At 33.2% G+C, this 23,136-nt stretch overlaps 1 protein-coding gene across 2 annotated transcripts; it reads left to right on the forward strand.

Annotated features, from left to right (window-relative positions):
* Window positions 1–523: 523 nt before the first annotated feature.
* On the forward strand, window positions 524–6,904 carry LOC130644823 (uncharacterized). Of its 2 annotated transcripts, XM_057450582.1 has the most exons (16): window positions 529–1,923; window positions 2,078–2,250; window positions 2,333–2,404; window positions 2,489–2,857; window positions 2,972–3,076; window positions 3,237–3,475; window positions 3,549–3,733; window positions 3,839–3,938; window positions 4,065–4,391; window positions 4,553–4,670; window positions 4,799–4,890; window positions 5,078–5,198; window positions 5,347–5,655; window positions 5,780–5,956; window positions 6,087–6,256; window positions 6,360–6,904. In XM_057450582.1, the coding sequence occupies exons 1-16, from the start codon at window positions 1,673–1,675 to the stop codon at window positions 6,576–6,578; spliced, it is 3,027 nt and encodes a 1,008-aa protein (XP_057306565.1). In that variant the 5' UTR covers window positions 529–1,672; the 3' UTR covers window positions 6,579–6,904. The 2 variants fall into 2 exon arrangements, with proteins under 2 accessions (XP_057306563.1, XP_057306565.1); XM_057450580.1 differs by having other exon boundaries at window positions 524–1,923; window positions 2,333–2,857.
* The last annotated feature ends 16,232 nt before the right edge of the window (window positions 6,905–23,136 follow it).

Consider the following 23,136-nt stretch of genomic DNA (forward strand, 5'->3'; position numbering starts at 1 on the left):
TTAATTTGTCTTTAATTCAGCTACTATGACAAATACTGCTCGTGATCATTATCCGTAGAAGCACTAACTGGATACTATTACGGATGGTAGATAGTCTAATTTAATGACTGACAAAAAAATAATGACAAAGAGAAATTATCACAGGACCACGCCCAATATCATAATGACGAGACTGATTAATAAGAGAACAAATGCGTGATTAAAAACTTCAGAACGGCTGATTACGTCCGCTTTTAGTCTAAAGTCGAGTTTGGTGTTGAAAAGTACTCACCCATCTAAAGTATTCTATTTTGAACTTTTATCGCAGGATATCTCGAGATCGAAGGAACTTCGATCTTCAGATGGAAGCTTCGATCTTAAAATGGAAGGTTTGATAAACAAAATCGAAAGGTGCACTTTGATGTCGAGATGGAACTTCGATATCGAGATACAACATTGATCAATAAAATGTGTAGACATGGTCCTAATAAGCTTCCGTAGAAAAAACAAACATACTCACCTAACAAAAATGGATATAATAGCGATAATGCAAAATGGATGTTATATCCATATGTACGGAGATATTAGAATGGATATAATATCCATTTCTAGAGAAAATGGATATAATATTGAATTTGAAACGACGAGAACTGGCAGCGTCCCAATAATAGCACATTGAGGTTTTAGTTATGGATACGAGGCTGTTTGAAGAGAGTTTCGGAACTGCGAAACAAACCTGGCCAACGAAGACGGTTCTCTTTTTTGCGTTTGCTTCTAGATTAAAATAAGTTCAATTCAAGTGTGTTTTGTGATAATGTAGTGTTGATTTATGTATTTTTTGTTGGTTAGAAGTTTCTGCATAAGAAGCAACTAGATGTCCTGACTCTTAGTAGGTGTTGGTGTGGCAATTATTGTAAAGACAACTCCATCCCATATCTGCCCATTTTTTTTCTTTTGTACTTTTTTTAAACAGCAATATTAGCTACCTATAGCTAACTAGCTATGGGATACATTTACGGTGACTTCATTGGATAACAAGGCAGGAACATAGCTAGTAAGGGTCTAAAAATAATATAAATAAGCCCTCTTCTTCTTGGCTTAGCTAGCTAAAAAATATCACAGTCGGTGATATTCAGGGCTGATACAGGGAGTACTCAATTTTCCTTGTGTTCTTTCTTGTTCTTCTATTGCCTGTGAGGATGCACGCACATAAACACTCACAACTCATCTATCGATGCAGGATAGCTAATGATATGGCATGTAAAAACTAGCACCACACCACTTCACTAATTACACTGAAAATATTTTTTAAATTGTTGTCTTTTGTCAGATCACGAAATTATAAGCAACCTTCTTTAAACCCAACAAGAAGTAAAAACTATCAGAGGTTTATCTGTTATTATATAAATGGTTTAGGAAAAATAATAATAACAACAAAAACCTATAATTAGGGGATTGTTCCACTGTGGCCATTAGAACAAAAAAAAAATAAAGAAAAGAAAAATCTTATAGACTGCCTCAGCTTAATCACATAATTTTGCTAGTAGCCTAGTACAGTTAAAAAATGTATTTTGTGATAGTCCCTTGCTTTTCTTTCTTGCAGGGCTTTTGCGTCTTGATCCGTATTAGAAAAACGTGGTAAATTATCTTTCTGACTAAACTTTCTTTATAGTAGGTAAAAACTAAAATCGAGATGGGACCAAAGAAAAAAGCTGGTGGTCAGAAGCTGAGTGACTATTTGTCTGTACCTAGTCGTCACTTATTGTTAAAAATGCAAGAAGAGGAAGGCAGGGTTTTTAAAGATCCCAATATTCTCAAAGCAATCTACCAAGCAAAATTAGAAAGATCAATGGATAGCCGCACGTCTTCAACGTCAAATTCTGCCAGTTCTGATTCTTTTATTAGTAGTAATAGTACACCATGCTTTGCAAGTTCAAAATTAGGGTAAGAACATAAATTAGCATGTAAATGTTATGAAATATATTATTTTTGATTGAATTAATATATCTTCTATTGAACATTGTGCCTACAACTTTATCGGAGTACGAGTATAGTCCGGTTATAATAGCCTTTTTAGATTTATGTCATTTTATTTAAGTAAACAATCCTTATTAACATCAAGTATGGTCGCACTTCTAAATGAAAAGAAGAAGAAAAGTGTGTCATTAAAGAAAAAGATAGTTCCCTTTGTGATGTCAAGGAGTGGAACTTACAAATCTAAGAGACCAGTGAAGTTAGTAAATGAAAGGGATAAAAAAATTGAATTGACTGGTAAGTTGAAATTTGTGAGAAGTATTGAAAGATGTATTTATTTCTGCAATATGTTTAACCTGAAATTTACAATAAACTTTAGCTCCACAATTACAAATGGATGTCTGCGAAACACCCAGTATGCCTGAATATGTTATGGAAAACAGCGAAGAAGGTTGGGGTGTATTCATATATAAATGTGAATTCATTGAAGCTTTGGTGTCATTTCGAGTTTTAGTTTATATATGTTTTACTTTAGCTTTAAACAGACAACTGCAATTATCAGAGAAATTTTTGGGCGAAATTTCAACTAACCGGAAAGCTCCTATAACCTGGGCTGAAAGAGCAAGTAGATTTCAAACATCTTTCATAGCAGAACGTGAGCAGTTGCACAAAGCATTTATGCTATCACAAAATCCAGGGCATAGTTCATGCACTAACTGTCATGAAGCTGAGTGTTCTGTGATCTGTATGGATTGTAAGCAGTACAAACACCTTTGTATTGTCTGTGATGAGATGCTACATTCACATCAACCATTTCATGATCGCATTGGTTATGTTAATGGAGAAATGGTTGAGTTAAAACCAATACAGTCAATTGATTTCAATGGAAATTTAATCGAATTTGGTAAAGTGTATATATAGATATTATGTGCATCATTGTTGGAATAAAGCACCACTTCTGTGCATGCTAATATCTATACTTGCTATGACTGTACAAAATTAATGTTTTGATATTCAGAAAAGCATGTACCACTGGCAGTAAAGAGTTGTCCACAGTGTGGTTCTTCTATTTTCCATAAAAGAACTGACAACAGTCGTATTATATCTGTTATTTCATTTAAAGGTAACAATTGTTTTCTAATATTTTGTTAACATTGCATTTATTTGATAAACACATTTTTTGCAGAAACAATGTTAAAGTACATGTATATTAATTAGTGTCAATATCAATGTTTAGATGATTTGATAAACAACCCGTAATTCTTGATTTGATTTTACCTTAGGACGTTACGATTTGTTTGGTTTTTCCTGCATTTGTGTCCAATGCTCAGCTACCTTCGATCCATTGACAATAGAAAACATTGTTGAAAGCAATTATTGGCCAATGACTGTAAAACGCATTAACACAATCATTGATATTGCTTTGTTGGAATTTTTAACCAAACTTCAACAAAGGATGCCAGGTTCATCAGAGCATAGTTTATTATCAACACTCAAAATGTTATCTACAGATAATGGTCGGGTGAGTTTAAGAGTCTTAAAATGAAACATATAAATTGTATGCAAAAAACTTTTGATTTAATTTTAAATTTCAGTCCTCAAGCATAAACAACACTGCATTCTGTACATCTTGGAGAGAATACAAATTTTGCATGCATAAGATGGACATGCTGCAGCAGAAAAATTGGATGGAATGTCCTTCGTGTCATAATGATCAACATTCTTGTCATGTAGATGGAAACAACAAATTGTATCGCTACAAATCTGCTGGTAATAAAAGGTTGGTATTGTTATATTCATTTTTCCAAGTAAATTTTTATCAATTTGAATTCATTTACCTCAAGAAGTGTGTTGGAGTAGTTTAGATTTGCGTACCATATTTCAACTCTGGGCCATCGTTCTATCAAGATTTATTTATTTGTGATTCGGAATGTGTGGAAAGAACTGTAGACAATGTATATTCAAAGAAGTCCGGTTATGTAAAGGTGTGTGCTTAAATGAAAACATTTTTTCCTTTTTTTCATTTTCTTGGAACTCTTTAATGTAGTTTTGAAATTTGTGGAAATTTTTCAAGATTTTTTTTTAATTAAAACACTAAATTTAAAATTTAGACTAAGAATGACTGTGGTAACACTGTCTGGAGGGCTGCTAAGAACACTGCAAAGCATAATAACAAATTAGATGTTACTGGACTGAGTTATTGTGCATGCAGACACTGTGTTGCTCAAAAGGGACTGAATATGACTCAGGGAGAAATATTTGCATACTCATATCACCTACAATCTTCCTTTATGACTTTAAATAAAGTAAAGTATTTTTGGTGTGATGTTGCTTGCAAATATTATCCATGGTTAGCAGATGTTGATGTGAACCTCAGCCGATCTATGACTCCAGCATTATCAGTTATGCATGCAAAGGCACATTCATCATCATGTCAGGTACATTTAAATTTCTCAGGTTATGTTTATGAAAAATTTGTATCACAACGAGATATGTTTTTTATTTTATTTTTTGTTTTATGTTCTTAAATTTATCCTAGTACAATAAAAATAACACATATTTATTGTTGTGTAATAACATTTTTATTATCAATTAATAGATACTCTGGGACGGTCGTATGAAGAGTGGCACAGGTTTGACAACTGGTGAGGAGGTGGAGCAGGTCAACAGTTATTTGTCTCGTTTAGGAAATTCAACAAAGCATCAGTTGCGTGAAGGTATGTTAATCTAGAATAAAAACAATTAACTGGAAACATTTACTATTATGAATATGGTAATGACCAGGAAGATTTCTTGTTTCATTCATTGTAATGCTTGCCCTACCTTCGAGAGTCTCTCACCATAGTTCGAAATGATACAATTACCTGCATGGTATTGTCTTGGAATCGTCAGAAAGTCATCAAATTATCATCCACATTAAAAAAGAAATTCTTTAAGGTAGGATTTAAAGGCCCTTGCAATGTTATACTGTTGTCATTACCCTTATATAATAATGTTATAAAGAATAAATGCTAGCACAACATCCAGCATGTAAAAACTGGTAAATAAGGCAAATAAAGATGGAAAAATAATTGAACAGTTATTAATGGCTATTAAATTAATCCAGTTTTCTTTATTGTGTTAGACAAAAAAGTTGTTGGCTTTATCGAAAACACAGCTGGAAGATAAAATGATGGGAAAGGGGTGTGCGTTTCAGGAACAGAATATATTAAAATGGAAAGAAGAACTTATTTTTTGGGCTAAAGGTTATATTGATATTTTTATTGCTTTCAAAATTACTTTTTCACGTGTTAATGTGTTTTTATACTAGGCTATACATAAAGATTTTATTGATTGTCTCTCTTTTCAATTCATAGTGTTTTTATCAATTTACTATATGTTCAAATTTTGCAGAATCCCAGAATGACAACAGGAAAATCTTCACTGAAATGGAAGAGTTGGTCGTGTTATCTTGTTATCTAGGGACAAGTGATATTTTATCTAAGGAACTAACAGAATTGTTAATTGGCACACCTTATCTGCGAAACACAAATCAACAAAATTTCGAAAGAGCAACGTTTCTCAGATCTAAAGTATCATCTGAACCTACCTTGGACGATGTTGTTCCTATAAAAAGGAAGTTTCTGCAGATCTTCCAAGATGAAACCGAAAAAGCATATTCTGGCATAGCCCAAAGTAACATGCAGATGTCAAAGTTAGCAGGTTCTTATTTTCTTCTTTATATGTATGGATGATAAATATCTATTAAACTCCGAGTTTTATATTTGTGGTCAAAAATTTTGGAACAATAAAGTTTTATAATACGTGTGGAACTTTACTTTCATAGACTCCTGTAAAATGAGAAAAAGAATTCGACTTAAAACGTCTGAAGAGAAAAAAAAACTTAGCAAATTTATCAGGAAATATAATCAAGTTGCTGATGAAGTGGGTGTGGCTACAATTAATGTAGATGTTGGAAGAGACAACTTTGACTTTCCGTGGCTAGAAGAGGAAGGTCATGAAGGTACTGCAAATAAAATGTTACTTTGTGTTTGCCTTTGTACTCTCTGTGACACATTAAATCATTGAATGTATGGTGTGTGCATTTTTTATTATGTTTATTGCCTCATATTATTTTTTTTTTTATGTTTCAGGATTATCGATGAACTTTAAACGTTCTGTTGTCATTCTTTTTGAACTGATAAAACGATGCGAAGAAGAAATCGAAATTTTGCAAAGAGAAATGACAAACTATCTGTCGTATTACAAAAACGTGATTGTTAAACTTGAAGAATCTACGAAAGTGATTCAACAGACTCCAAATGTTAGTCATTTACCTGCACAGCATAACTGATCAAACATTTAATTTAAGAGATTACACTCTCTTTTTTGTGTAAATTAGTAAGTCGTGAAATTTTACGTTTTAGGTGATATCCCAATCGAAAATTCTCTTCATAAAAAAAGGTGTACGATTTGCAAAAAAACAATTATTGAATGGTTACCAACATTTTTTGGACATAATGAAGACGAATACCGACAGTACCTATAGTGTAGAAGAATTGACTGATGAAGATGATTCCGACAATGACCTTGATAGTGATGATGATGATAGTGATGATTCGATTTCAGAAAACGAATACGAGTAATTAGTTGTAAATAAATAACTTATTTGTTTTTGGATTGCCGTTTTTACACCTTTCAGCAATTTCCTAATTATTTTACTCTATTATCCCATCAGTTTAATCAAGATATCGATTAAATATTTGCATTCTTCGAATTCTACCATGGGGTTCTTTTGCTACGTAAAACATGACTTCTTAATTTCGCATGAGTTTTTAACTCCAAGGAGATTTTAGTATCTTTCTGTGTTTATATATAATTGTATTTTTAACAAAAAGAGTAAAATATGTAAACAGTATATTATTCAAACATTCACGAAATCGAAGTATAACTTCTTTCTAATTTCACAGTACCCTCAAATAATTATTTTTTATTGTCTTTGTCTTTCTCCACACGAATAGCACCTGAGCTATACAATGCGGTTATTCTAATATCACAGTTTCCTCAAATCATTATTTTTTACTGTATTTGTCTTCTATACTACAAAATACTATAAAATATACAGAGGACTGTCGATGTAATCAACCGCCGATATAGTGGAAGTTTCGATGTAGGTCCATTCCCCTTGAATTTTACCCTGAAGAAACTGTTATATACCGTTCTTTGTAACGAACTCCCGATATAGTGAACTCTTGATTTAAAGAAGTAAGTTATTCGTTCCCCACACTCAAAAAAATCTCGAAATAAGGAACTCAAGGCACTAAAGGTAATAGAACTTCGGCAATATTTTCAACATGGGTATCAAAAAAACAAGACGTGGATACTAGCGAAGAATTGGATTTATGATTTGACGTACGTGTAAAAGTTCAACTCGACCTCCATTTTCGGGGTATTTGTGTCTCCATCAAAAAATTCAAACAAGACGTGGATACTAGCGAAGAATTGAATTTATGATTTGACGTACGTGTACGAGTTCAACTCGACCTCCATTTTCGGGGTATTTGTGTCTCCATCAAAAAATTCAAACAAGACGTGGATACTAGCGAAGAATTGAATTTCTGATTTGACGTACGTGTACGAGTTCAACTCGACCTTCCATTTTCGGGGTATTTGTGTCTCTATCAAAAAATTCAAACAAGACGTGGATACTAGCGAAGAATTGGATTTATGATTTGACGTACGTGTACGAGTTCAACTCGTCCTTCCATTTTCGGAGTATTTGTGTCTGAATCCAAATATTCTAACAAGACGTGGATATTAGCGAAGAATTGAATTTCTGATTTGACGTACGTGTACGAGTTCAACTCGTCCTCCCATTTTCGGAGTATTTGTGTCTGAATCCAAATATTCAAACAAGACGTGGATACTAGCGAAGAATTGAATTTCTGATTTGACGTACGTGTACGAGTTCAACTCGACCTTCCATTTTCGGGGTATTTGTGTCTCTATCAAAAAATTCAAATAAGACGTGAATACCATCGAAGAATTGGATTTATAATTTGACGTACGTGTACGAGTTCAACTCGACCTACCATTTTCGGAGTATTTGTGTCTAAATCCAAATATTCTAACAAGACGTGGATACTAGCGAAGAATTGAATTTCTGATTTGACGTACGTGTACGAGTTCAACTCGACCTTCCATTTTCGGGGTATTTGTGTCTCTATCAAAAAATTCAAACAAGACGTGGATACCATCGAAGAATTGGATTTATAATTTGACGTACGTGTACGAGTTCAACTCGACCTTCCATTTTCGGAGTATTTGTGTCTGAATCCAAAAATTAACCCACGACGTGGATACAAGCGAAGAATTGAATTTCTGATTTGACGTACGTGTACGAGTTCAACTCGACCTTCCATTTTCGGGGTATTTGTGTCTCTATCAAAAAATTCAAACAAGACGTGGATGCAGGCGAAGAATTGAATTTCTGATTTGACGTCCGTGTACAAGTTCAACTCAACCTTCCATTTTTGGGGTATTTGTGTCTCCATCAAAAAATTCAAACAAGACGTGGATACTAGCGAAGAATTGAATTTCTGATTTTACGTACGTGTACGAGTTCAACTCGACCTTCCATTTTCGGGGTATTTGTGTCTCTATCAAAAAATTCAAACAAGACGTGGATACTAGCGAAGAATTGGATTTATGATTTGACGTACGTGTACGAGTTCAACTTGTCCTCCCATTTTCGGAGTATTTGTGTCTGAATCCAAATATTCTAACAAGACGTGGATACTAGCGAAGAATGGAATTTCTGATTTGACGTACGTGTACGAGTTCAACTCGACCTTCCATTTTCGGGGTATTTGTGTCTCTATCAAAAAATTCAATCAAAACGTGGATACTAGCGAAGAATTGGATTTTTGATTTGACGTACGTGTACGAGTTCAACTCGACCTTCCATTTTCGGGGTATTTGTGTCTCTATCAAAAAATTCAATCAAAACGTGGATACCATCGAAGAATTGGATTTATGATTTGACGTACGCGGGATCTTGCCGAACCATCTTAACCGTACGAGTACTGGGCATTCCATTTTCGGAGAATTTATTTTCTATCAGTGAAATTTAAGTTCACCGGAAATTTTATAACTTTTCCTTATGTGTGAAGTTTGAATCTGTGAAACAAACTCCATCCCCCAGCAGAGGAGCCAACAGCGAAACTTTGGTCCCAGGTAGTTCCCCCACCCCGCGCCTGAGAAACGCTAGATAGCCAATCAACTTTAAGGTATTGTTTTGAATGAGCTCTATGAAGAAAACAGTTCCACTCTCTCTTTTTGATTCCACGTGAAGAAACTTGATTGCTGTGAATCTGTACCATCTTTTTAGCAGAGGTAGGGATTTTTGGGCAGAAATGTTTTTTAAGCGTTGTATGATAGTATTTTTACTTTCTTTTAGTTCATTCTTAATTTTCTTGTGTGAGCTGCTAGTTTTTCTGAAGCCATACTTGATTTGTTTTCTCATTAGTGTTTTGTTTTATAGAAAAAAATGTCAACATCTTTAACGTCAGTATTGTCAATGACAACGTCAACAATATCAGCTATGTTAGCGACAGAACCTACGTCAACGACATCAGCTTCGTCAGCGACATCAGCTTCGTCAGCGACATCAGCTTCGTCAATAAAGTCAATTGCGTCAGCAAAGTCAGCTTCGTCTGCAAAATATGCAGTTAGTGATGGCAAAACAGATCCCAAAAAGCCATTTGGAAGCAAGGTAGGTTACTTAATATGATTTCACAAGGAGAACAAGAAATTTTTGTTGACTTGCCCTATTTCTCATATAAACATGCATTTTAATTTTTAGATTTGCCCCAATTGTTCTACCTTGAATGCATCTGCTTGTGGTCACTGCCGACAATGTGGTGAAAAATTTGAAAAGAAAAGTAGGAAGCGTGCATTAAACATTCCTAAAAACACGACCCGGAACGACCAAGATAACCCTGCCCTAATATTAATCCTGAACTCCGGCATAACTTTCAAGGTTCAGCCCCACTGCGGTATAATTCTTATTCCTTTTTTAAGTGACTCATGAAATAAAAACATCGCGCCACAAGTAAAAGAGCGCATTACATGAGCAAGCAAAAATTCGAAATCAAGCTGGGCTATGCTTATCCAAACAATACAAGCAGACTTAGAATAATGCTTACGTTATGCTTATTGCAGAAACAAATAAACTTAAACGCTCCCTCGTATAAGATGAAAATGGTCTTGTTTTTAGTGTTTACAAAACAACCACAAAACGTAAAACGAGGTGCAGGCAATATAGTAATTCAGTCTTAAGACTTTTAATATATTAATTGGGATAAGAGCACTTTAGGAACTTTAAGTTTAATACATTTGAAAACAAGAAATTTTAGGAAAGATTAACTTTTGACATAACATACCACAACAAATAGTAAACAACAAATAGCATTGTTACAAAGAATATATTTATATATACAATCTTCATATTAAAATATTTACAATTGAATTTGGTGTGTCACTAAAACATAATTTTCCTACAGCACCTAATTCTAATACAGCTCCTGTAAATTTCTTTGGCTTGAGTTTATTGCACTATTAAAAAGTCCAAAGCAATTTTCAAATTGAAAAAAATTGAAACAGTCTGTCAAATAAAATTTTAAAATAAAATAAGATTCAACCTTAAAATTACAAAAATTTTGGAAAGCTTACCTGGAACCAAACTGCGTAAATCAGGGCTATCAATAAGGGGAGAGCAAAGGCTCACTCAATTCTGAGAAATGAAACACTAGTTTTGCCATTAATTCCCCCCCCCAAAAAAAATTCTGGCTGAGCAATATGAATTTATCTCACATGGAAATCAATGTTCTCTTTCTTATTATTTTCAGTAAAAAAGAACCAAAATAAATAAAAAAAGACTGTGATAAAATATGCGTTTATAATCTTATTCTATTTATTCAGATTGCTCGACCAGTTTAAATTATTGTAACCTTGGGGAACGATGTATTTTTCTGGTGTTATTTTCTTATTGATAAGCCTGGTAAATATATTTACAGCAGCACTAAAATATTTTGTATGTCCCGGACTATTGTGAAAACAATTACTTAATTTTGTAAACATACAGACATACACACCCTTTTTATTTTCCCACTTTGCAAAACAAACATATGTTTTGCGCAAAAAGAGTAAAAACCACAGAAATAATAACTGAAAAAAAAATGAACTTGAAATGGAGCCTAGCTAAGTACAGTTAGCGCTCACAATAAAAACAGAGAATAAAATATGACAGACTCACTTTTGTAATTAGAAATAATACCAACCAAACATATTTTGAGGGTGGTCAAAACAAAAAACATAAGGGGCCATAACAAACGAGGTTTGTTACGCCTAGGAGATTTCGTCTATTAACATCCCCACACACCCAGCCACTCCCTTAATGGATACTTTTATTCCTAACCCCAGAATCCACCCAAAAATTAACTATATACACATTGAACTTCTGATCGACAGAACAAACCCTTGTAACAAGCTTGCAGAGAGCGGAATTTGATACTGGAAAATGAACCTGTCATGGATGACATTTGCCATTGTTCAAATAACCAAGAAACTTTATCCCATACCTTCTGCCTTTGTGGTTTAACTGCACAGCAAAAACACAAAGAAAAAAAGCCATGACCATGACTCATGCTTAAACAGATTTTCACCATGAAATAAATATCTTTAGCAAATTTATCTCAACCCTGACCACTACACCTTTTGCTGAAAAAACCCGCTAAGCGTCACAAACCTATTTTGTTGCCTGCCCCTAGGCAGATTTCTTTGTTTACATTTTCAGTGGTCCTCTAACATATGTGTGCTCTATGATGCTTTTGTAAGAGAAATCTGCTAGAAATTTTTTATTTTAGCAAGATCTAGCTAGCATATTATTGCATGCCACACGAGGAGATGTCAGTTGCTGAAACTAAACAAAGAAAACTGTCTGTGTTTAGCTAGAAATTAGACTATAAGTAACACAAAAATCGACATATAGTTATATAAGATTGTGCTATAAAGCATCGTCTGGTATTCTTCTCTGAAGAGTTATCAAACACCTATCAGTGATATCCGTTATTAGCTTATAGCTGGCTAGCTAGCTAACAACATACCACCATCACAACTTTTGCAACCCAGACAGCCATTCCTTTTTTCACTTTCTTCTTCTCTCTGACCTTTTAAATTTAAGCAGACTGGCTATAGCTAAACTAGATCTTGGTGGATAATTTCACAATACTTCTTTTTATGGTCCTTAAGTCGCCAGCTGCGAAGGAAGGGCAGTATAGGATTCGTTCAAATCAGAAAGTTGTGGCTTCCACAGCTCAGTACACCATCTTTCTTTTTTGCAATAAACGGATTGATTAGTTGATGAAAACATAACAAAGCTGATATCAGCTATTATATCCATTTTCGCTAGAAATTGATATTATATTCATTTCATGAAGCCGTGCATATGGATATAATATCCATTTTGCATTATCGCTATTATATCCATTTTTCTTAGGTGACTATGTTGAAAAAACAGGTATCAAACTCAGAATTTAGATTTATGACTACTTATATGGTTTTCTCTCTTACGTTTTTTTTTTACAGGGCAGCGTTAATTATAGGACAGCAAAAAAGATAAAGTATGATATATTGAATTTAATGTTCACTGATTCAATCATTGTGCAAATAAAAGGGAAAATAATTTTTAGACTATCTTATGATGCTCCAGATATGGTACATCTGAATCAAGCACATGTTTTATTGATATTTTTTATTTTACGTTTAGTTTGGCATATTTCGGAATATTTGATTTTTCCGAAAGGAGAGTATTACTTTAGCGATATCAAGCAGAGGAATTTTCTGAAATGACGATAAATGTTTTTAAGTCAGAATTATTCTTTCATAAAATAACAACAAGGATTTATGTAATCATACGCTTCAGGGAGTCAGCACAGTTTTAATTAATCATATAGAGACAACGTCATCTATGTCTTGGAATTTTACTCGATTCAGTGAATAAGTGACACAGACATTAAGGATGTAGATAAAATTAACGCATAGATTTTGTGATCCGTATTTTCTTATCAATTTAAGTATCTCCTAGGCTGCATACATAATATCTAGGATCCGCATAAATATTATAACACCTATAAAATTTATGTGGGTAATGGATATCCTGTGATAAAAAATCATAATAAAAATCCACATTGACGTAAGAATAAAAACGGACGCAACAGCCACTCCTAAAAATTCCCAATTATGCAGTTTTCATCTGATTACCAGTTTTAAGCCATCTTCTGTTCATCCCCCCCCCCCTCTCCCCCCTAATGCCATCCGGTCAACATTTGTGAAATATGATGCAGCAAATGTGATGCAGGTAGGATGATACAGATAGTGTTTACGCTTCTTATCCTGCTGACATTATAGTGTAGCGAGTGGTAAATTTCTAACTATATTCTATGATGAAATGATAACATGACTACTTTCTTCCGATTCTGTATTTTCTAATGTCACCATGCAGCATTTACGCCACGTTTATTCACATCTAATAGAACACTGTGGTTAATATTCTTCTTAATTTGCGATTGATAATATCTGAATGAGATGTTGTAATCACTCCTTGTTTTGCATTTCATGTCGTCCCTGTGGGCAGTGCTAACTCACTTTATTCGGTGCATTTAAATTTTCTTGTTGCATTGTTTCACTTCTGTTTTGCATTTTGTGATGTTTTGGAGTCGTTTTCTTTTCAGTTAAATAGATAACATGCAGTTTTTATTAAAGGACATGTTTAATAATGGACATCACTTTCCTTTATCAAATGTGCACAGACAACATCAACAAAGAAAAGACAAAAAATTGCCAAGTAAGCTTTCAACCGTGACAAAAAAGCTGTTGTGAAGCAAACCATAAGAATCCAATGACAAAACTTGCCAAATACGCTTACTGATTTAAACGCACTTTTGCTTTCAAGAACAAAATTGTTTTCACAAACCTCACGATTGTTTTGAAGTAAAAAAGAACAGTCAAATTTGAATACTTTTCTTATAGAGACAAAAGGCCTGTCTTTATCTTTTACCCAGAAAATGTGTAAGCATTTCTTTATTTATGAGTGTACATTCACCAAAACTTTTATTGCTGCTAACTCGTGCAATTCAATTTAATTTATCAGTAACATCTATTGGTGGGAAGGGTGGCATAAAGTGACTGTGGGCCATTCATCCTGAATTATTTGTATTAGAGTATTGAATTTAAATTAGGTATGTAAGTCTTAATACAAACATGCAATGAACAAGTCAAAGAAGCCTCGCTAAAAGTTTAGGAAAAGTGACAACATTCCAGCACTATATCATTTACACATAGAATTTAGTACGTATTGAAGAAACAAAGACACTCTGTAGTCCACCTTACTATCAACCGTGATTCTAAACCTTTGTTTAAATCTTTCATTTCATTCGGGGCTGGTGGTCTTGGTTACCATTTCGCAAAAGCTATATCTTCGAATTTAGTAATTTCTGGAAACTCAAGATCGTTTTCATGAAAGTGGATTGAATTTCCCACAAGATTAAGCCGTTTTAAAGCCACTCTACCCAATGAGGATGAATGATAACAAATAAAAGTGACGAAGAGAAAAAATACTAAGGACACGCCCAATAGCATAGGGATTAAGAATCTTTCACATGGCTGAATGCATCCGCTCTTATCTATTGATAAAACTTCTTAATGACCCTCTATTTTGATTTTCTATCACAGGATATTTTTTTCCACATAAAGAAAAATTTGGGATGTTCATATTATCTAAAAGAATCCTAGATACTCTATGCTATCACAACATGAAAAATGAGCTTATTCTATCTACTTCCTTGATTAAGGTCTGCGTCATTGAAATAAATTGAGTTTAATAGTATTCCAACCAAACGTTTGTACAATTTTTGATTCAGCATGGTCATATTGTCTTAAAAGAATCCTATTCTACTGTTAAATATTCAAAACATTTTTTTTTTCATTCCAATTGGATAAAAAAATAAAAAAAATTGCATTAAAAGATGGTAAGGTAGACAGTGTCAGTTGGATAAAAAATTACGTCATTTTAGTTGGATCAATATGATAAAACTGATCTGTATGTTGGTTATATCTCTGCAATCCTTTGATAACTATCTTGTGAATATCATAAATGTAACAATTACATATAAAACAAATACAACGTTTTGCAACCCTCTTACACCTCCATGTGAGCACTTTTAAAAGCTCTTTAAAAATTTAACACCGTCTCAACGGTGCAATACGTCCTACAAATTATTTTTTTGGTTATATTTTTTTTATCAAAAGCCTAGTTTAAAGTAGGGAAATGTCACAAAACTTAAGGACTAACTTGCGCAGCCATAGTTATGCGTAGTCAAACATTATAATATACTGAAAGCCGTTACTTAGGAACTTGAATTGAGTAAGCTTATCTAGAAGTTAGTTAGAAAGATGTCCGAAACGCCGGATAAGTCACAGAAGAATCATTTATAGCTTTTAGACAAAAACAGTAATTTTCTCCTCCATAATTTTTGCAAGAAAAATTTAAAATCATATGCAATTTTATATTAATTGTTTTCATATCTAGCCATTTGGTCTTTGTCCAAACACCCACATTACGTACAAAAAAGCTTACGTGCTAAGATAGAGGTGAAACTTTTTGTGTTGTGCAATTGTAGGTTAAATTGACGAAAGAAAAGGTTAAGGTTTTCATTGCATTACTGTAAGAATAAGGCGCCAATGTAATAATGACTATTGTCAGTGATGACTCAAGTTATTTGACTAAGATGTGAACCAATTATTAATCAAGGTCATCTTTTACATGTATAAATGCTTGAAACAATGGTCATTGTGATGCCGTTAAGGACATGATCACCATTGCAGACAACATATTAAAAGCACTAATGCTTTATAACAAGTCATAAAAAGCCTTTGCAAGCTAAAATATTTTGACTTCTTGTTGGTGTGTAATTTTGTTTCCTATGCCATTAAAGGTTCCAGTAGCCTGTTTTGTACAGAACTTCTACAATGCTCTTCCGTCATTTGAAACAAATAGGTATTATTCCATGGTATTATCTTGAACTTGCAAAATGCTTTATGTAATTTTGAGTAGCTTACAGCGGTGAAAAATGCAAGCCTATCAGACTTCAGAATCTCCTTAACCCTAACAAAATAATTTACTTCAAGCAGTTTTTAAAATTGTTTTTGTGTTATTAGTATATCTTTAAAGCATTCATAGTGTATTTACAATTTTTTATAAACATATTCAGGGGACGACGTAGCCCTACAGATAAACTGCAACTGATCGTGAATCTTTAAGGTTTTAAAATTTTATTAGATTTAAGGTCTCGCCAAATGTACAAAAGGAAATCTGTGAAAATTAATACTTTAACAATACTGCACTACACTTAGCATTCAGAAGAAAATGAAGACACTTTAACATATCAATTTATTAAATATCATTGCTTGTGGTGGGTGCAGCGATATTTCAAAAGGTTTTATTATATATACCTGCAACATGACTAAAGTCGTTATAAAGTATAAGATATCCAAGATTTAACCATGAAGTTAGATCCAACAAGTTTAACAATAACAAAAAGAAATAGACGTAGGTGAAAGAAACAAAAAGGTTATGAGTACATTCATTGGTTAAAAAATAACAAAAGAGAACAAATCCAAAATACAATTCTGTGGTATTAATACTTAAACTAGCCGGCGACCCAGAGCCGAAAGGTTGTGTTAAGCCAAAAGTAGCTGTGTTACCCGCATTGAACGCCATGAAGAGCGATTAAAAAGAACTGTAAACACACCAACACACACACATTCAGGTGGAGCGTGCGTTGAGGTGTGCCACACATTCAGGTGGAGCGCTTTAGTAAAATATGTCATAAATTGAGTGAGGCCACAACATTATGGTCTTTCCGGTGTGATATATTTTTCAAAAGATAGGCGCATAATATTATGGTGTTTCCGGTGTGATATACGTTTTTTAAAAATAACTTTCTATAACTGTAGCTGAAATAGAAACAAAGTTTACAACTCGTGTTGCTACCTTGTCATAGCAAAAACATTTGGTCAACCTTTTTTATTTTTCAGAGAACGTTCTCGATGAAATTCAAAAATAAATATTACTGCGGGCTAAGTGATTAGTCCAGGCAAACAACGTGTACATCCATATAGTTATAATACCCTTTTTTAAAACTTTATCGTAACTTCGGGTAAACAGAAACACAGGAAACAGGCATTATTAACCTGTCGTTACCTCGTTCAGCTAAAAATACACGAATTAAGTTTTCACGGCAGTAATAAAAGTTGTCGCTACCTACTAACTGCATATTGCGTAAGAAGTATTGATTAAGAATTTTGTTGTAGCTAACCAAAACAATTTGGCTTCTTTTACTTTTTAGCCGGAGGTAGCTAATGAACTAGCTAGTTAGTGGGGCACAACCGCAACATAAAAATAATTAGTAATATACCAAACTTTTAAGTAATAAAATAAATAGAGCTAGTTGCGGCTACCTGGCTTCAATCTACGTTTGAAGTAGCTAAATCTGGAAATTGATTGGATTCAGATTTACACATGGGTAGAGAAAACGAGATGATATTTTCATTTTATTATGTGAAAACATAGAGACAATGGAAAAAATATCTTAAACATTGATAGAACTGTAATTTAGGCAGTTAAATAATTATACTAACCCAACTAAACACAAGAAGAAGAAGAAGAAAAAGAAGAAGAAGAAGAAAAAGAAAAAGAAGAAGAAGAAGAAGAAGAAGAAGAAGAAGAAGAAGAAGAAGAAGAAGAAGAAGAAGAAGAAGAAGAAGAAGAAGAAGAAAAAGAAAAAGAAGAAGAAGAAAAAGAAGAAGAAGAAGAAGAAGAAGAAGAAGAAGAAGAAGAAGAAGAAGAAGAAGAAGAAGAAGAAGAAGAAGAAGAAGAAGAAGAAGAAGAAGAAGAAGAAGAAGAAGAAGAAGAAGAAGAAGAAGAAGAAGAAGAAGAAGAAGAAGAAGAAGAAGAAGAAGAAGAAGAAGAAGAAGAAGAAGAAGAAGAAGAAGAAGAAGAAGAAGAAGAAGAAGAAGAAGAAGAAGAAGAAGAAGAAGAAGAAGAAGAAGAAGAAGAAGAAGAAGAAGAAGAAGAAGAAGAAGAAGAAGAAGAAGAAGAAGAAGAAGAAGAAGAAGAAGAAGAAGAAGAAGAAGAAGAAGAAGAAGAAGAAGAAGAAGAAGAAGAAGAAGAAGAAGAAGAAGGGAAACGACCGCTCGTTTAAATATGATTTCTGATACATCCGAAATATTAATAAGTAAATATAAAATAGAGAAAGTGAGTGTAGGATAAACAACGGGCTTTGCTTAGATAAACATTTTGAAGTAAATAAACTTTTTACAGCCACTATCGTGGTTCTTATCAAAGGTATTACATCCGAATTACAAGAATGTGTTATTGTGTGCCACAGACATGTCTGATCACTAAATTTGTCGATTTTTTATATTATAATTGTGTTTGTCAAATGCTAAAACACTCTCATGCAAGTTACGCGTTTAAAAAAAGTAAGGATCAAAATTAAATAAGCTGTCCTAATAACTTCATTTACATCCTCCAATTGTCTGATTTGTTAGTTTTCAATTAAACGCTGCCTACAATATCACTCAGTAGAATGTAATTATAGATTCACTTCTATAATGTTTCTTTAGTTCCACTTCATTTAATAATATCGTATTCTGTTCAAAACGGCAACTGATTCTCTACTTCTTGCCAACGATGCACAAAATGACAGGCCAACTTTCTTGCCATGGTGTAACAAATAGTTTTTAATAAAAATGAAGAAAACATCTAACTTTATCTGTGTATTTTCTTAATCCACATTGCACACTTTTTTATGAGAGTGTTTTGCCTCTTAAGTTCATTTGACAATGAACGCCATGTTTAGTTTCTCACATGATTACGCGGTATTATTTATAAACTTGTATTCATACAGAAATACATTCTAGTAATATGTTCCATTCGGAAAAGTCCATTGCATGTGTGTAAAAAATGACTGACAACACTTGCGACATTAAAGTTGGAGGATATTGGTAACTATGTTAATGATGACATTAGGAATATTTGACCATTTTAGACTTTGTCGTTTAGAACAAGTGTTGGTTGTACTTCCAGAATATTTATTTTTTCTTGACAAAGACATTGCTCTGTTCGTTCAGTCCAATAAGAAACTTCTTTAGCACTTATTAAGCACAGGTATTTGGTTTTAAGGTTTTCAATACAGTGCATTGCAAACCGTAACTGAATATGAATTTAAATTTAGCTGTGTTCTGTGCTACTTAAGTGAAACATAAAGAATTATGTTCATATATTCTCTAACAATAAATAATATTATAAATATAATAAAAACTCTATCAATAAATAGCTATTTAAGTCATTTTTGCAATTTTAAAGTGCGATTAACGCGTCTGAGAATAAATATTGTCAAAATAAATTCTTCTCCCTTCTCATTTGCCTTAAGTATCTAGACTGGGTTTAGATTTTACTCAGAAATTCATCTTGTTTCGTTACCATTGGTTTTCTTGCTGCTGAACGAATACTTTTAATTCAAGCAGTTTTGTTATCTGACAAACATTCGTCACATCATGCCAACAAGAGATAAAGTTTACATCGGATCCAGTTGATAATTGTTTACACATCTCTTTTTGTTTAATATCTTGGAGCATGTCAAACGTTTCGAACACTCACAATCAGCATCAGTGTCGCATTGATGAAATATTTTTTTACAGTGACGTAGCGAAAACTTGACTTTTTCTTTAGTTAGTTCTATCTAGAAAAAACAATGCACGAAATTTATCTTGGTGGTAATTCCACACAACCAGTCGTAATTCGTTCGACATTTTTTTAAGGAATTAGAATGTATGCTGCCGACTTTATACTAGGTATTTGCTGGACACTTATACAAGAAATCAAATTGTATGCTAGTGTTTAACAAAAAAAGGGTAATTTTGCACCAAGGTAAACAAACAGTTCTTGCAGAGAGCTTTTAAAATTGGAGCGGTATTTAAAAATCCCTGTTTCATGACTTATAGTACTTACCAATGCTTTTTCGCCAAGTTTTTTAATTTTCCATAAGCCATTTGATTGTTTGGTTGGAATAGCATGAGTAATCATTACAATGAACAAGATGAATAATAATTCCTTAATCTAAAGAGAAAAGATTAATTAGGATGTGACTTTTAGATCGCGTGCTCACTACAAGAAACTGACTATTAAGCCTTGAGCTACGATTGCCAACTATCAAGCAAAAATCCAGAATGAAAGAAAATTCAGCATTTTGACGAGGAATTAATGCACACTTACAAAGTGAGAAAATCTTAGTAAGGCAATCTTTTGTCAATGAAGCATTCAAGATTCACTTAACCTACCATTTTGGTTTTTCGTTGTCTGCGTGTAGTTGCAAAAATATATTTTCTTCGGGTTTATTCTTTTCAGAGTAGAAGGCGACCTGCGCTTTCAATGTCATACAATTATATATCGCATGTTGAAGTTTTAAAGTTCTTTTATTCACTTTGTTGCCTATAGTCACTTCCATTATTCATTAAGGATATAATTATCGTCAGGAAGCGTGGTATTGTCAATTTAGTGTGGAAACAATAGTTGTCAATTATGTAAAAAGGATAAAGTCATGTCCCCTAACATGATGATGATAGTATTTGCGGCATGTGTAATCTGATAAAGGAAATTGTATAAACCACAAAAAAGCGACAGCGAGCTTGCATTTTTCAGTAATCATCCTTATTTTTCTGCTAAGAGGATTACACGGAACTGTTGCATAACCAACTTGGCAAATTTTAATGAATGAATAATCCGATTTAAAACGAAATTTCGACGTGAACAACGCATTCCTGTGTATGTTAGGTAATCCAGCTTGTTTGTTTCGATTTTGTACCGTCATCAGCGGAAAATTGTGTCTGTTCAGCAACCTCTGCATCTCTTTGGTGGGTTTGCCGGAGATTAATGCATTTCAGGAATGCACAGCAGAAATTTTGCATGCCAACAAATTTTTAGAAAGATTGCGAAACTTTAATTTAGTCGCACTAGGAATTAAGAAAAAACGAACAAATATCCTGGATTGAAGTCGAAAGCATAGAAAATTACATCTGATTAAAAATGCTCTTTTTTACATATGTTCATGCAAATTAATAACTGCGTTTGATTTTTTAGTTGATGCCAACTTTAGGAAAGTTAATTAGGCATTTTATGACGTCATAAGTAATACGTAGCGGTACACTATTATGATTGTGAATAGTTGACTAACCATTAATAATTTTTTTTAATTACTAAATTTGACTGATTTTTTCTACACATAAGGTAAACACTTTTGCAACAATCTTTCCAAATCGAATTTCTGGAATGACGTAGGCATTGGTGCACTTTAAACATGGAAGAGTTGTTATATTCGTAAACTACATGGGAAATGACATACTTCCATTAAATTGAAAAAATTTGGATTGATGGTATTACATTGTGGAAATTTTTTGACATCCTGACTTCTTAGTTTCGTTAATGATGTCTAAATGTCTAGACTTTTGTTTGTAAGACTGATTTCTTCTTTCTCTGTTAGTTCTTATAAAATAAAAATGCTAAACTTTTCCAAAAACTGTATTGGTAAATAAAATACATATATGAACTGTTTTCTTGCTTCTTTTATTAAAGATTTGTTTGCAATTCAATCTATAAGGCTACTCGTAGATTGAGGCACACAAGCAATAATGAATCGATACACTAAATGAAATGCCAAATTCAGCAATTTTATCCCGGGGAATAAAACTACGGAATGTGCTTAACTAAAAATAATTTACATACTGACCTAAACATTCCCGCCCCTGTGAAAGTAATAAAAATAGGAATAGCAAAATATTTAGACTTAAGAAATTTTACAAAGTCGATTTCATCAATGCGTTAAAAAGTGAATTGATATGAGAACTGATTCTGGCTTAGTGCATACATACGCCAGTAAACTATTCCTAAGTAAGATATTACATACTATTGATCTTGCTCTCTTAAATTTACTGTCAAAAGCAAAACAATGAAAAGCTATGCTATAGTTTTTTGGACTTTTTAATAAGGACCAGGCTCACACCATTATGTTTCTGACTATAAAGCTTTTTGGCACTTTCTAAATCGAAAACTAAATTATTTGTCCGTTTAAACGCTTCTTTGGGTTAACAAGGCGACAATTCTGCGAATGTGTAAAATTCTAAAGCGAACAAAGTTAAACCGATCAGATCATGCCTTATTATTAACAAAACTTGCCAAACAAAGCTTTATTTTAAACAACATGCTGGTATTTACCCAATAGTGTTTTGAAAATTAAAACAGTGTTTTGCAAATTACCTGTATAAAACTATTCTCGGACATCAACTTTGACAACATTTTCAAAATGTGAAAGTAATTCTCTCATGCCAAATACAGAAGAAAAATGTTTTATGTGGCCATTTGACAAAAACGAACTGATTTCCATTATTATACATGCTTGGCAGTGAAAATGTGATAATCTTACAAAGAAAATGATTCTAAATATCTCAAAATGAAGGGAAACCATTACAACAAGAAACGTATAATATGCCGAACAAGGAGTAAATTAACAATGTCCACAGTGACGCTATATAATAAAAAAGTGATAAACCATTTTCACGAAGATATTATCAAAATAAAGAAGATATTAAATAATGTATACAGTGAGTTGTGACCGTCTTACGGGTCTGTGGCAATTAGATTAGCTTAGCGCTCCTGACGACGGGCGCATGAAGGGGTATTACCCGTCGTCAAGAAAATAGTGGCTTAAGATGTAATTATGTAGACTTAAATGTAAGGAAACGCTGCCTACATGGGAAATCACAAAAACTCTTAATCATTTTGTCTTTGATTCATTTACCATGATGAATATCACTTATGACCACTTTCAATAACAGCATTAACTGGATAGTATTACGGATATTACATTGTAGATGGTCTAATTAAATGACAAATAAAAAATAATGACAAGGAGAAATTATCACAGAACCACGCCCAATATCATAATGACGAGACTTATTAAACAAATGATAAGCGTGATTAGAATTTTCAGAACGGCTGATTACGTCCGTTTTTATCCTTAAGACAAA

The sequence above is a fragment of the Hydractinia symbiolongicarpus genome, chromosome 5 (genome assembly GCF_029227915.1).
Source record: "Hydractinia symbiolongicarpus strain clone_291-10 chromosome 5, HSymV2.1, whole genome shotgun sequence".
NCBI lineage: Eukaryota > Metazoa > Cnidaria > Hydrozoa > Anthoathecata > Hydractiniidae > Hydractinia > Hydractinia symbiolongicarpus.

Excerpts from the sequence above, each read along its gene's own strand:
- LOC130644823 (XM_057450580.1), top strand. The coding sequence starts at position 1,673 with ATGGGACCAAAGAAAAAAGCTGGTGGTCAGAAGCTGAGTGACTATTTG. Across the intron at positions 5,656-5,779 it reads GCAGATGTCAAAGTTAGCAG|ACTCCTGTAAAATGAGAAAA; the intron begins GTTCTTATTTTC and ends TTACTTTCATAG. Across the intron at positions 5,957-6,086 it reads AGAAGAGGAAGGTCATGAAG|GATTATCGATGAACTTTAAA; the intron begins GTACTGCAAATA and ends TTTATGTTTCAG.